The sequence below is a fragment of the Parasteatoda tepidariorum genome, chromosome 4 (genome assembly GCF_982258835.1).
Source record: "Parasteatoda tepidariorum strain Cologne lab strain chromosome 4, Ptep-v5.0, whole genome shotgun sequence".
NCBI lineage: Eukaryota > Metazoa > Arthropoda > Arachnida > Araneae > Theridiidae > Parasteatoda > Parasteatoda tepidariorum.
In genome coordinates this window covers 108,832,607-108,848,646 of record NC_141758.1, presented here as the reverse complement: position 1 = coordinate 108,848,646, position 16,040 = coordinate 108,832,607, and the positions used below count along the sequence as shown (strand labels likewise).

At 31.7% G+C, this 16,040-nt stretch overlaps 1 protein-coding gene across 5 annotated transcripts in view; it reads left to right on the top strand.

The window, feature by feature from the left end:
• Positions 1–8,836, top strand: part of LOC107442572 (serine/threonine-protein kinase BRSK2) — a 223,225-nt gene extending 214,389 nt beyond the window's left edge. For all 5 annotated transcript variants that reach the window (XM_071182844.2, XM_071182845.2, XM_087161904.1 and 2 more), the window contains 2 exons: positions 4,341–4,530; positions 7,543–8,836. In XM_071182844.2, the coding sequence (XP_071038945.1) occupies positions 4,341–4,530; positions 7,543–7,928 (576 nt within the window). In that variant the 3' untranslated portion in view covers positions 7,929–8,836. The remainder of the gene's footprint in view (positions 1–4,340; positions 4,531–7,542) is intronic.
• Positions 8,837–16,040: the final 7,204 nt, after the last annotated feature.

The following is a 16,040-nucleotide window of genomic DNA, read 5'->3' as shown; positions in this document are numbered from 1 at the left end:
AAAAGTCGCCTTTCCAGCTCGAAAACGGCACCAGTTGCGGTACAAAATGAATTGAAAAAAAATGTGGACAACATCAATTTAGTATAAGTATGAACTTTACGCACATTAATGCTTAAAAAAGAGCGCAATCAACACGCATTAGTTTGTTCGAAATTCTCTAAAATATGAGGAGACAAAACGATGTTATAAAAAATGACTAGTTATTGGGAGGTCCTCAAACGGTGGGAGCAACTACAGATCGAAGCTTAAGTTCTAACTAGAGTCATTTATAAGTGTAATTCATCGTAAAAAAAATTAGATTAAACTTATGATTCTTTCTAGTGGTAGGAATTAACATGAATTATTTCTATAGTTTTCAATAACTATTCTTAAAAATATTTTCTCCAACCAAAAGAGCCGATTTTAGACATTCACGATGTAAGTTTAGACAATGTAACAAAAATAATAAATTAAAAAAAAACTAAAATTATCTAGATGTTTACAAATAAAAATACAGAAACTGGATTAAACGGTTATTTGATAATATTCTCAACAAACTACAGCAATCGATAAATTATAATCAGGGGTCTGTTTAGAAGAAATTTGGGTCCGTTAACGGACCCTTCACAAAATATCTTTTCATAAAAACGGACCCTTCACAAAATATTTTAACTTAAAAACGGACCCTTCACAAAATTATTTTTCTTTTAATCAGACCCTTCACAAATTTGTTTATCTTCATTATTGTTATTTTAATCGAATAAACCCTTCCCAGGAAGGGGGGGGGAGAAAGATGGATGTAAACGAAGTAAGTTTTGCCTTCGGCAGACGATTCTTTCATTATTCGTCCGAAATGAATATTCTGCTTTCAGCAGTATAGGCTAAATACTAAATATTTGTATGTTGCATCTCTAATTTAAAAGCAGCAATTGTTGTTTATTTTTTAAAATTTAATTTTTTTAATTATAATTTTACAGTGTTGAGCATAATCTTGTATGCCTTTACAATTTAAAAACTCCTTGAAAAGTTTTTTTTTTTTTCAATAACGGACCCTATTTGCATAAATTCGTAAAAGCGGACCCTGGTTGAAAAAATGTGAGTAATTTTTTCACAATTTCACGAAAAACGGACCTTTCACAAAATGTCTGGACAGACCCCTGATAATACAGTTGAGATAGTTGAAAAGAGTTTTATAAAAAGCAAGACAGTAGTTTGATGCATGACTAAAAACGTCAAGTTCGAAACCGTACTCTTGTTTTAATACGAAAAAAAATTACAAATAAGTGTTTTAAACTTATTAATATCTTAAGTTAACTTTTCCAGTGTTTAAGTTGTTCTGAGATATTTCTGTAACAAATATAGGCATGCCCAAATTATGAAATGTACACAACGCCAAGACACAAACTTACTGTTCAAGATTTATGGGAAAAACTTATGACAGCGTTTATATAAATAGAAAATAAATGTTGCTTAGATAGTGAATATTTAATACATCTAACATCAAAAATCAATAGAATTAGCTGAAGCAGAATTTTTTCTTTAGTTTGAATATTGAATGTGTATAGAAGGATTATTTCACATTTTGTATAATTTTATGTTTTGTTTCTATTTCATTTCATTAATTGAAACTTATTTCAACTAGTCTCATTACTTTAGCCATGATATACTCTATATACAGTCAAACCCGTTATTGCTCGTCGCCTTGCGTACAAAAAAAAAATTAGTAATCCTTAGCTAATGCGCAATCCTCTACATCAGATAGGGGTAACACTTCCCGACTCTCCGAAGGAGCGAACATTTCGTTCACTATATCCGGGAGTTCACTATAAATAATGTTCACTATTGCGGGGTTTGACTGTATTTTACGCCAAGCAAAATCACCATGTGATGAAAGGAATGCTTTTACTTACAGAAAAAAACAGTTTGCTAATTTTATTTATTTATTGTCTTTTAAACAGATTGATAAATAAAATAAATAAATACTTATGTGATAAATTCAAGTATAGTTTTGTTTATATCCTTTATTCTTTCAGTTTCTGGAATACCCTTTTCTAGTTAGTTAACAATTCCTCTTGCAAAAAATGTACTTTTTTTTTCTTCAGAAATTTCGAACTTTCTACACCGTTGATGTGTTAAAAAGAATACAATCTTTTAATAAAATATCTTTATTTTAACGCGTTGTTTTAATGCAATAGAAAAACAAGTTTACATTTTTGGTAATAGCTGCGTTACCAACTACGCAAGGAAAAGTAATGTTCACTCTGATCCCCAAATACCACAAAATGTTCTTCAGAAACTACCCTATTTTTATGACTTTGGGATTGATTCCTGCTGCACATAAAAGAGGAGAAATCCCCGTCAAATTTCCGGGTGCCACCTTGAGAATCTGCTTGATAGGGCGTTTAATGCACTTCCGGATGAAAAGAGACCAAAAATCCGAAAAAATGACGTGTTTATTCAGAAAAGGTACATTTTTGTGTCTGATTTCGTAACTAGAATGACAGAATTTGTTGCAGTTGTAGCTTTATGGTATAAAAGATAAAGATGAAATCAGGATAATAAGAAAACTTTTATTCAGTAACAGTTGTAAAGCTCGAGATACAAAATTAAAGAATATTTTATACTAAAGACTTTTTATGTGAAATAATAAATTTTGTATATTAACAGGGATCTGTCCAGACATTTTGTGAAACGTCCTGTTTTTTATAAAATTGCGAAAAAACTATCCGTATATTGTGAATATAAAATAAGCGTTAAGTCACATTCTTTCAACCAGATTCCTGCTTTGTGAATTTGTGCAAATAGTGTCCTGTTATTACAAAAATTGCTGAAAACCTTTTCAAGAAGTTTTTGAATTGTAAATAGATACAAGATTCTGCTCAACGATTGCTACTACTAAATTACAGATGCAACATACAAATATTTGGTATATTGCCTATACTGCTCAAAGCAGAATATTCATTTCGGACGATTAATGGAAACAAAGTCCCTCACATTTTTAATAATCTCAATTGACATATTTTAAATAACACAACTTAGTAATGTATCACTTTTAATGTGTTACGCATTAAGTAAACTTAAACAATTCTTAAATTTATATTTTATTTTAAAAATTGCCAGAAATTAATTTTTATTTACATAATATTCTTTTAATTAATTTTATGAATAAATATAAATTGATCAATTTATTTACAAAAAAATATGATTTAATATTATTAAGAATGCGCACAATATGTTTGTAAAAGTAGAAACATTTTATTAGAATACTACATTTGGAATTTAAACTTAGGGAAACTTAGTTTGTCTCGAACCGTCTTTCTTCTCCCCCTCGGGAAGGGTTTATTCGATTGGCAAAACAATAATGTAGATAAACAAATTTGTGAAGGGTTCGATCAAAAGAAAAATCATTTTGTGAAGGGTCCGTTTTTAAGTTAAAATATTTTGCGAAGGGTCCGTTTTCATGAAGAGATATTTTGTGAAGGGTCCGTTAACAGACCCAAATTTCTTCTAAACAGACCCCTGATTAATATCAGTCAGGACAGACCATGGGAGAACAATTCCCCATGACCAGCCTAATCAAAAGCTAAATTAATAAGTGATTGAATTGTTCCCAACAGCCAGTAAGGAGCTTGGGAAGAGATCCATTTTTGGCGATTTATCGAAAGATAAAATAGCCAAAAAAAATGACAACCAATCAATATTAAATTTAAAAAACAATTTGGTGAAATCGAATGGTTAAAAAGATTATGAGAATTAATTTAACCATGTAACTGAAACATTTTTGTAGTAAGAAATAAAGAATAAAGAGTGATAAATAGATTTTTGAGTTTGATTTAGTTGCGACGGTGAATGAATTGAAATGAAAAGTTAGCTGTTATATTGATTGTTAAGAAAAGAATAAAATATTTCATATTCACTTTTTATAAAATATAATAAAAATTTTAAAATTGATTTAATTTAATTAAAATTCGATTAAGAATGATTAAAAAAATAAGTTTAAGAAATTTAAAAAAATTTAAGAGATTTGAAATATGTAATGGCTATTGTGGCATCACCGTAACTTAAAAAAGTTTTACTTTTCAGTACGCTCCTCGAATCATTGATATTAAGTCTTTTTATGTGAAAATCTGATCAGACCAAAAGTCATTCAGGGTGTTAAACGTTTTTTGAAATGTTTGATTAAAAACGTTTATATTCTAAACACCCTTCTGCACTCATTGGATTTGAAATATTTATATTTGCGAACATCTTTTGTACTAATAGGATTAAAAAATGTTTTGAGCATTTGTTAACACCTTTATATGATCAAAAAATTTTATGTTTACGAACTTCCGTAATGTTCAATTTTTGGTGTCAACTAGATTTCTGACCTGAGTCACAGTGTGCTGACCCCCATCACATTCCGAGTGGAGTACCGGAGACCTGGAGGGACAAGCATGTTCCAGAGAAATGTTCGCTTCCATGCTGAAATCTCTCCGGCCACGGGTCCTCAGGACTTGACCCAAAGGAATCCACAGTCCGTTTACTGTGTCATCTTTACTCTCATATCTGGTAAGGATAGTTGCTTTTTTTGGCGATCTCTCATACTATAAAAATTGTTTTTGGCTATAAACCAGTGGATAAAACATGTGTAGTGTCTTGAACATATTGTTCTAGAACACATTTCACGTCCACACGATGTTGTAGACCACTCTTTAATTTCTTACGTTGTTTTACACCACATTCACGAAAAGATTTTTGGAAAGTGTACATTTGCACTCAATTTCTTGAACGTGTTGTTCTAGAACATATTTTGATTATATTAATATTCTATCAACTTAACTAAATGTATTCCATCAACTTGACTAAACGGAAGGCGTCCCACAAGGCAGCGTTTTAAGTGTCACATTATTCATCATGCATATTTCACCAGTTTTAAACTTCTTGCCCCCTACTGTCTCTGGCTCTCTCTATGTCGATGATCTGCACATCTCGTGTTCAGGATCCGACATGAGAGTCATCGAGCGACAACTGCAATTAGCTGTGAACAAGATCTTAGACTGGTGTGATCAGAATGGTCACACTCTTTCACCATCTAAAAGTTGCTGTATCCATTTCTGCCGTAAACGCGCTCTTCATAATGACCCTGAAATCTCCATTCGAAACATTCGTATACCAGTTGTACCACACACGAAGTTTTTAGGTGTCATTTTCGACAATAAGCTAACTTTCATACCTCATATAAGACAGTTACGAAAACAATGCGAACGGAAACTGAATATGTTGCGTGTACTGTCTAATACATTTTGGGGAGCGGATCGCTTAGCCCTGCTACGCATATATCAAGCACTCATACTATCGCGAATTGACTATGCATGTGCAGTTTATGGCTCTGCAACCACCTCCAATCTACGTATCTTAGATACTGTACACCATTCAGCTCTTCGCATTTGTTCGGGAGCTTTTCGTACATCCCCCGTTGAAAGTTTATACGTTGTCTGCAATCAAATACCATTAGATTTACATCGCATGAAGCTATCCCTCAGTTATTACTTTCGTATCATGTCCTCTAGATATCATCCACTAAAGCATTATGTAATTTCAACAAGCTTAGAGAGATTATATGCAGCTAGATCTTCTCACGTCCGTCCATTTCATGCTCGCATGCGTTTACTCATTCAAACTTTTGACATTTGCAAATCACCATCGCAATCAGTCGATCATCTTCTCATACCTCCATGGAACATTATACCATATCAATTTTATTCCCCTTTTATGATGTATAATAAATCTAATGTTGCACCCATTATCTTCCAGCAACTATTTATTTCTCATCGTCACCAATATTCAGAGTATGTACCTGTGTTTACTGACGGATCAAAATCTGCGGTATATGTGGGTTGTGGCGTCATTATAGCCGATGATACCTATAGCTACAGAATCCCAAGTATTTGCTCCATCTTTACTGCTGAAGCTGCTGCCATCCTCTTGGCTCTGCGACTGATTTCCACTCGCTCTACAAGGAAATATTGCATATACTCCGACAGTATGAGTGTTTTGAGGCAGTTGGAAAATTTTAACAGTGACACTCACCCGATTTTATGTTTTATTAATCACTTGTTGATAACCTTTCACAAAAATAGATTTCGTATTTTATTCTGTTGGATACCGAGTCACGTCAGTATTCCAGGGAACGACTTGGCTGATTCGGCTGCACGATCTGCTACCTCTGTTTTAACTCTATCTATACCTTTCTCGGATACAAAAACTTATATTCGACAGTTCATCACATCTGTTTGGCAACAACAATGGGATCTAAAAATTTATAACAAGTTTCACTCAATAAAAACAGATTTTAACCCTTATCCTGTATTGAGTCTGCGGCATGCAGATGTAAAGTTAAATCGTCTCCGAATCGGCCACACTCGGCTGACACACTTACATTTGTTATTTGGGGAACCTCCACCCCAATGCAACACCTGTAAAGTTTTACTAACTATTCATCATATTTTAATCATCTGCCCATGTTTTAACCGTCATCGTCTAACCTTTTTTGGTAGTTCTATTTTAACTCTGCAGGATTTGTTAGGTGACTCTCATCATCCTAACATTTTTGCGTTTCTACGCGCGATTGGTCTTTTATACTGTATATAAATGTTTTATCCTTTTTATCTACTTTTACTCACTTTTGAATACCTCTGTCACGTTGTACCTAGTTTTATAAATTCCGTGTGACTTTTAATGAAGAAAATTTGTATTATACATTTACCTCATTTTAAAACCGTTTGTTTGGCGCAGCATGTCCTTCTTTGGACTTTGTGCCATTAAACCCTACATTCAATCAATCAATCAACTTGACTAAACGTATTGACTTAACTGATCGTATTCTATCCACTTCACCATTAGTTAATAAAATAATTTGACTAACAGTATTATTTTACCTTGATTAATTACTTTCGATTATCAGGACTAATTATATCTGATCAACACGACTAATCGCATTCTACTAACTTACCAAAGATTACATGTCTAACTATATTTTATTAACTTGACTAAATGTTATTCTTTTACAAGACCGTTTCAATGACATAAACGCATATCCAACGTAGACACATGTGGTTGTTGCTTATCCTCTTCTGGCCTGACGAAGTCAGACCAGATCCATGAACCCGTTGACCTGAAAAAAAATCAAAAACCAAAAGAGGAGTAGAATAAATGTCCTCCCAGAGAAGACAGTTCAGGGTGTGATCAGAGGAAGCCCGGTGTAGATGACATTTAGGGCAGAGGGGGTAGGTTTTAGTTCCTTCGGAAAATAAACCTTTTAGATGGCCGGAAGCTAGGTAATGTGGTTAATCAAATGTATATTTCATTAACCTGACTAGCCACATTCAATCAACTTTACTAACTGTATTGTAACAACTTTACTAAGTTTGTTCTTTCAATTTGACTGACCGTATTTTGTTTACCTGACTATCAGTTGATAAATTATTAACTTAACTAACCCTATTCTATTTATTAGACTAACTATATTCAAATTAACTTACTATATTCTATTAACTTGACTAAATACTGTTCTTTTTTTAGGACCTTTTCGACGATTTAAACGTATCTGTGAGCATATCCAAACCCAGATCTTGGGTCGGCGACCCAACGCCTCCCCCCGCATCACTCGTCGCTCCACCAATGAAATGAGCGACAGTTCCTCATGTGGCTCTGAGACTCTTTCACCCACCCCACCGGTTCTTAGGGTATCAGACGACATGTCGGTGGGGTCGAGACCCAACCAGGGGGCTCTGGCCCGTTGTAAATCGGACCAAGACCAATCGGACTTATTCGATTCTCCACCGCCCCCGCACAACAGGACTGTGCCCCGGCGGGGGAACACCTGCGATGACAACAAAGCAGTGGTTAGTAATGGCAACAGTCGGCGTTCCACGAACTATGACGGGCTGACCAAAACTAAAGTGTGACACGTGCAACTAAATAAGATTTTGTTGAGATTATGAACTTATTTTTTACGTTATATCTTCGAATTTCTTGAGCGTCTTTTTAATAGAACCTTTGACCGTTATCATCAGGATTTATTGAGAACAAATTATTTTCCTAAGTCGTGTTCCAATATCGGGTGAACAGTTACTGATTGATTTGGTACTCAGTTCTGCCCAATACTGAGATATAAACTGTCACCCGAGAGGAACCCCCAAGTTCAAAAGATAGACTCCCGGAAACTTGGCTAGGTCTCCGCCACCCCTCACTGCGTCCATTCAAAACCAAAATTACGATACATTACTGAATAAAATACAGTCAAACTTCGCTATAGTGAACCTTGACGGGACTGAAATTTTGGTTCACTATAACCGGGACTTCACTATATCCGTTTCGAAACAATTTTAACTAATAGTTCCTCACATTATTTAAATCAATGACCCATAAAATGAAAACAAAAATGACGGGAAAATAATATGTAGTAACAAAAAATGTGTTTAACTTTTATTTTTTATTACTCTTCGTCTTGCGTGCAGAAAAAAATAGTAATTTTTAGCTGATGAGCAATCCTCAGCATTAGACATGAAACACTTCCCGACTCGCCGATAATTTTTCCTGAATTTATTTTATTCCGTTTTATAAACCTGTCTAATCAGCCATTCGAGCACATAAAAGCACCAAATTACTTTGCAATTTCATCGGTTTTGACTTGAAGCATTTGTCCAGATACTGGAAGATTGCGACTTCTTTGAATGCTGATCCAATTCAATAATGAAGCAAACAAGAAAAAATGCTTAAGGCTACATTCCATGCTATTGATGGTTTTAAAAATAGTATATGTATTTATTTTGAAGTTGAAAGTTCAAAATTATTACAAAAAAATGAAAATAAATCAATCGAAGAATGAATAAAGTTCATAATATACAACTTCCTCTATTTTGTTGATTCACTATATCAACAAAAAAAAACATACATGTGTAGCAAGGCACGGGAGCGAGTATTTCATTCACTATATCCGGGAGTTCACTGTAAACCGTGTTCACTATAGCGGGTTTTGACTGTATTTACCAAGATGAGAATGAAGAGCAACCATCCAGCTGAGTATAAGAAATGCTTTACAAATCACGGCCCAAGTTTGGGTCGCAACTATGAAAGAAATCATTAATTCTCGCACGAATGAGTACAAAATTATGAAAAATTGAATTATAATAAATTTGTGTATTAATTAGCCATATTAATTACTTTTTCATTAATAAATTTGCATTCAGCTTCTTTAATTACTTATTTAATAAGTTGAATTATTGTAAAAATTTTAATAGCTATTTAATTTCTCATTAATGGCAATTGAATCATTTCTTTCAAATTCATTTCTAATGACGCCTTGTCAATTTTTTTTTTAAAATATTTCGATGTAAAATCGAAATAGACAATATCTTGTCAAATATACTAACAAATATTTATTTTGGAATTTTTAATACCCATTCAGGGCTGATTGTGCTCCGGAAAAAATCCGGATTTCCGGAATTTTCGCTAACAGTGATCCGGAAGTTTCCGGAGATCGAAGGTCCAGATGTTTCAAAAATCATTGATCACAGAAGTTTCCGGAAATCAAATTTTCAAAGGTGGAACTTAAAAACACAGTTTATTTTATTTGTTTGTAAGGGAAAGCCAGAGAGATACTTTATAAGCTTATATTCATGATTAATATTCCTTTTTTATCAGTAAATAGTTGTTATAATCATAAACTCAAGAAAGAAAGACATATTAGTAAATTTTAATTACTTCTCCAGGTCATCATAGGTATGTGTAAAATTTTAAATATATTTTAAGTAAACTAAGAAATATTGAGAAAAAGGAGAAAAAAAACGTTGTTTAAATTTTTTTCAATTTAAACTGACTTTTTTTTTTAAACTCAAGAAATTTTCCGGAATTTCGACTTGGGCTCACAATCACCCCTGCCCATTTAAAAATGAATTTAGGTAATGAAAAATAAATTTAATTTACTTATAAAAGTATAATTATTAATTCAGTGCACATAGTGATTGTTAAATTTTAGAAGCTTTCATGATTTAATCTAATGCCTCAAAATTATTATTTTTTATTATTAATTTTTACTACTTAAAATTTATTTTCTTTTTTTTAACTAATTAATTATACATACAGTTAAGTTTTATTCAAAGTAAGAAAATGGCTCATTCTGTTATTTTATTGCTCTATTAACATACTTAATGATTATTAACACACTATCTATTAACATACACATGATCTATTATCATACTCGTTGGATCTATTAACATACGTAATGATTTTTGATACAGTTTTGATTTCTATTTAATAGTGCACATTTTAGTCCCTGGCTGATTAAAATACAGTCTCTGGCCAAATTATTAGACGCACTGTAAGATTCTATGTAAAATCTTAATTATTAGGTGACACTATACAGCTTTATTGTTTTTACACGGCTGAAACCGGTTTGCACTTGTTTACGTTCGTGTATCAATTGGTAATATAAATTCGAAGATTAGACAATAAATTATATAAATATAGAATATTTATCAAATCAGGTATTAGTATATTATAATAATTAGACCAAATTATTCGACACACTGTAGTTTTTTAATAATTGCACGAGTTTATATGCAATACTTTTATGTTTAAACATACATGTAATGGGTTTTTATTCAAGAGATTTTTTATATATTTATTATTTGTATGTTTTAACGTATTCCATTATGATGTTAACCAATTGATACTCAAGTGCAAAAAGGTTTCAGCCGTGTGAAAGCAATAAAGCTGTATAGTATCACCTAATAATTAACACTTTACATAAAATCTTACAGTGCGTCTAATGATTCAACCATGGACTGTATAATGAATATTTCTTGATGATTTCGGTCTCATGTTCTTTGTGTGAAAGTGAAAGAAGTGCCGTTTACAAGAGGCACTTTTGACGAGTTGTTGTGTAAATGGTTTTTATTCATTGTGGTCATAGTGCATTCACATCTTTACAACTTCCAAGGAATCTCACGATAAACACTTGATGGATTTTTGCTATTTGAACCCTTCTTTAAACAACGCCATTTTTTTTTTCAAAATTGGGTACTTTTCCTTTATAAAGACAATGTCTTCCGTTATTTACCGTTTTTATCCCTAAACCTACTTTATATGGTAACTCATTATACAAATTACCCGTATAATTAACAAGATATGATTTATCCCCATAACTATATCATGGTAGCCTATATTAGCAAGGTGTAATAATTTAAGAGAATTTTCAGACTGGGTCGGTTATCTCTAGAACTACTGGATCGATTTTAATGAAATTTGATATGATTGATACAATACAAAACAAATAACCTTTCAACAATTGTAATACACAAGCATGATCGTGGGTAAAACTCTCGTTGAAGTCGGATGGTACGAAACAGCGGTTGCAGAATAAACAAAAAAAAAATATGGGTTAATAGGGGGTATGGTCCAGTGGGGATTTAATCTTAGACTATGTCAACCTTCATCTATCAAAAGGTACCTCGTGATGGTTTCAAGTTAACAAGTCTTATATACTATTGATTTGGTATTTAATATTTGTAGTGGTAGTTACGCCACATTATTCCCCTTACAAATATACAGGCCTTGCAGCTTGATTTCATACTTGAAATAAGGCAGCTTATCATTTCCTGTGGCTATTAGCCTGAATTGTCCTGTGGTTATTTCATACCCTCCGACTACAACGAATGTTATGCTCGATCATGCACGTGTATTACATTTGCTGAATGGTTATTTGTTTTGTAATGTATCAATGTATGTACGTAACAAATTTCATTAAAATCGGACCAGCAGTTCTAGAGATAATCGACCCAGTTTGCAAATTCTCTTAATTTCTGACAACCAGTGTATATTATGGCCCGAATTTTCTATATAATTACTAAAACATAATTCATTCCAACAAATACGGTAAACTGTTTATGTAAAAGAATAAAATAAGAAGTCTTATCTGTATTTGGCGTCTATCATATGAATAAATAAGAATGTATCTTTATAAAGGAATAGTACTAATAACTCTTTGTTGTTTGTAAAGTTTATTTGAAAATAAAATTAAATGCTATGAGAAAGTAATGATGGAAATTAAAGATCATTTTTTTAAAAAAAATAATTTTTCTTTGTATTTTGTGCTTAATTAGGAAACGAATAATAAAACTGGTACCTTTTTTTAAAGAACCAAACTCAACCCTTCAAGCAAAGTAAAGACTGTAATTAAGTTATTTTTTGAGAATTGATGTTACAACTTAATGTTATAAAGAATTAAAAGTTGATAAAAACAGTCGAAAAGTTTAGTTATTAATGATTATTTGTACTAAAATTCATCGAGGAAAAAAATATTATAACAGTTGTGTCAATTGGCTTAAAAAAGGGACATTTTAGGTAGAAGATTTTTAATGTCTAATTTATGCACACACAAAAAAAAATACATATTAATGACAGCAGCAAAAATGACGGCTGAAAATGGTCTACTAAAAAATATTAGCTCTTAACCTTCTCTTTAGCGACAGAAGGCGTTAGTAGTAGGTTCGTGCGGGTAAGGGTGCTAGCGTTATGTTCGCAAGTTTAGATTAAAAAAAGAACACTATAATATGGTTTAATGGATGGATGATTTAAAAATATATGGAACTCCAAACTATCCAGGCAATCTCAAACCATACCTCTAATGTCTATATTTTTACCAAAATTTCTCAAGCTTATAATATTATCCAAAAAATCTATCGTATAATGCTATCAAAATGATTATCTGAATTTTTAATCTCTCTCAACTAAGTTGAAAATCTTGTTACAAAATTCGTCAACAGATGTCACTGGTATCTGAGAACTATTTGATAATTTTTTGCTAATAACTATTAACTGGTAACTATTTGCTGACATAATATGGCGCTGTTTAAATACAAATATAACAGATGGCGCTGCATATATTTCATTACGAAGAAAAAAATTGTTTATAGTTTTTCTCGTCATCTGTTAGTGAATTTCATGGTTAAATATTTAAATTGCGGAAAATGGGCCTTAGTACTTTTAGCAGAACTTAACAAACCATAAGTTTTAAACTGAAATAGAGCAATCAGTGTTTTCAAATAACGGGTCATTTTTGGAACACATTACATGAGTACTTCAGTACTACATTTTGAAAGATAATTTTAATTCTTTTGCTCTCATTACTTTCTCATAGTTGAATCTGTAATGGTTATAATACATTATCTGTGTAAGGGTGATGCATTCTATGTAACTGTTTATTTATTGAAAAAGATAAATGACGTTTTCTAGTGATTGTAATTTAATGTGTGAAAGTAGTTGAACAGCCGCTCTATTTTTTGTTCGATTAATCATTCCACGCCAGCGAAAAATATGAACGAGCTTTTTGGAAAATAGTTTGCAGATAAGGCTGTTTCAGACGGTAATAAAAAGCTTACATTATTTTTGACGCAATTTTTTAATAATCAATATTTTTCATAATTCCGGAACCTGTATTTTTGTATGACTTTTGCGAAAAGGAAAACGTCATATATCTTTTCATACATGAATATGTCTGATAATCATATAATTTTCTTATAAATATATTATAAATTTAAATAGCTTTTTCTTTCCTCAAGAATATGACAAAAAACTTATGTTTTTAAATATATCTTTAACTAAGCGCATTTTTATCGCAATTGATTTTTAGTAAAAAATTTAAGAATGATTATTTGATTTGGATAGTCACCATTTCAGTTGCTTACTAAAATAGATAATTCTACACGCAATTCAAAACGTGAATTGCATAAATTTATCTAGAAAGTCATCCTAGTTTTCCAATTTTTGAGTGTATTTTTCAAATCTTCCCTTTCGAAACAATAGCCAGTTAGTGTAGCAATATTTACAGTAAATTAAATACAGTCTGACTTCCATTTAACAAACTTCCATTTTGCGAATTTCTCTATTTTGCGATTTTTTTTGAGGAACCAAGAACATTTTGGAAATTTCTTCGTAAAATAACTTCCAAATATCCAAGTGAATTTTCTATTTAACGAACTTTCCACTTTACCTATTTTCCCAAATATTTCAGATAATTTCAAACTTGTTAACACATTTTATGGGGGGAAATGACCTCTAATTGATTTTCGAAGCCACTTAACTTTTAGAGGAAGCAGTAAAATCCCTTTCCTCGTTTTGTTTGCATTTCAAACGAAAAACTCATGACAAAATTAATGGATTTTATTGGTAGCAATTAAATTTCAGAACACACGTGGTAATGCTTGTTTAAAATTACTTTTATAATAAACGCAATTATAATTTTATTCCTAAAATTAGCTTTTTTTAGTTGAAAATGCATGTACTGGATTATGTTTTGCTCTTCTCTTGCTTTCCAAGCAGATTTCTTTTATGGTAAAGATTTTAAAAATAAATAGTAGATACTAGTTTACAAGAAAAAGGTAAATCCATTGCTATTTTAATTATGTCTAGTGCTTATGAATTTAATGCACGGTTTGCGTTTAATTATTTCAAAAGATAATTTTCTATTTAGCGAATTTTCCATATAACGAACTTATTATCGGGATTTAGCGACTTCATTAAATAGAGGTCTGACTGTATTTGCTTATGAAGTCTTGTGTGCATATATACATAAGGCCGAAAAATTAAGCTTGGAAATTATTTTGTTTATTTTGATATACCTAAAAAGTTGCAGGTTTTTTTAAAGTGCGATTTAAAATTAAAGCAACTTCGTACAACCCATATTTTTCCTCTCTTGTCGACGTCAGGTTTGGGGGGAAAAAATACGAATTTTTAAATAATTTGCAATTTTTTATCCGAATTCCAATAGTTTTTGGCACATATTATTTCCTAGATATCTATTTATAGTTATCCGTCAACATGTAAAATTTCAGATAGATAGGCGATTGACACTTGAGATTATTTACTTCCTCGTAAATTTTAGTTTTTTTCCTTCTCAACTTTTAATTTTTCTTCTTCTTATTGTTCTCTCTAAGCCTTCGTTCATCTTAGTTTAAAAGTTTTACTTGTGTTAATTCGCGTTTTTGTTGCTCTTAGATTTGTTTGTAGTTTTCGATCTTTACTTCTCATCCCATTGATAGTTTTTTCTTCCTTTGTTTATTTTGTACTTTGTTTACTTTTATATTTTTACACTCATTTCTTTACTGTATTGTATACTTATTATGAGATGTAAAAATTATTTTCCTTATCTACTTAATTATTTCTTTATTTTGCATATTAGCAATTTCTTGCCATTTGAAATAAATTTTTTCAATGTGATACATAAACTTATGTTTTATTTATTGTACTTTATTTGAGGGGTTCAAATGTGCAAGCTGTGTATGATATTTATTTAAATGTCATTTCGATGTTATTTTGTTGTTTGAGTGATATCAGAATATGTTTCACTGTTGATAGATTAAAAATTTCACCAATTTATGTGTACTTTTTATTTCACATTTAATCCCAGTTCATCTAATATTAATTGGTAAATTCTCTTTTATTCCTTGTGATATTAATGACGACAAAGGGCATCTGTGTTGCGAAATTGTGGTAAATAATAAAATAAAAATTAAAAAACATTTAAAAAGAATTTTCAAGTCGTCTAAAAAGTGAAAACAATTCTGAAAGAAAGACTGAACTTAGCCGCATGGTGAGTAGCTCTTTTAAAAAGTGCTTAAAGGTGCTTATTCTCGGTTTTTAAAAGCCCTTAAAGGTGCTTTTTTCAAGCTGTGTTTTTTAAAAATTACTTAATTTTTCCTTTTCGAAAATTAAGCACTTAAAAAATTAAGCAATGTGAAAAGTAAAGGTGTGCTTTTCACATTGTTCTATTCACCGTTTTCACACTTCATACAACCACAATCTATTTTGACGTCCCGTCGGTCCATAAGCATATGAAAACGCCAATCATTTTTACGCGTTCGATGAAATACTTGCGAGTCCACGTGCGCGAGCGTCTACTGAGCTGGGTTCGGTGAGATTATTGCACTCTCTCATGTACAACTGTGCTGCATTTTGCAAGGATATTCTCAATTGCAGGCTTCATATCCTACCCTCTGACATCGAATCCCGAAAAACCT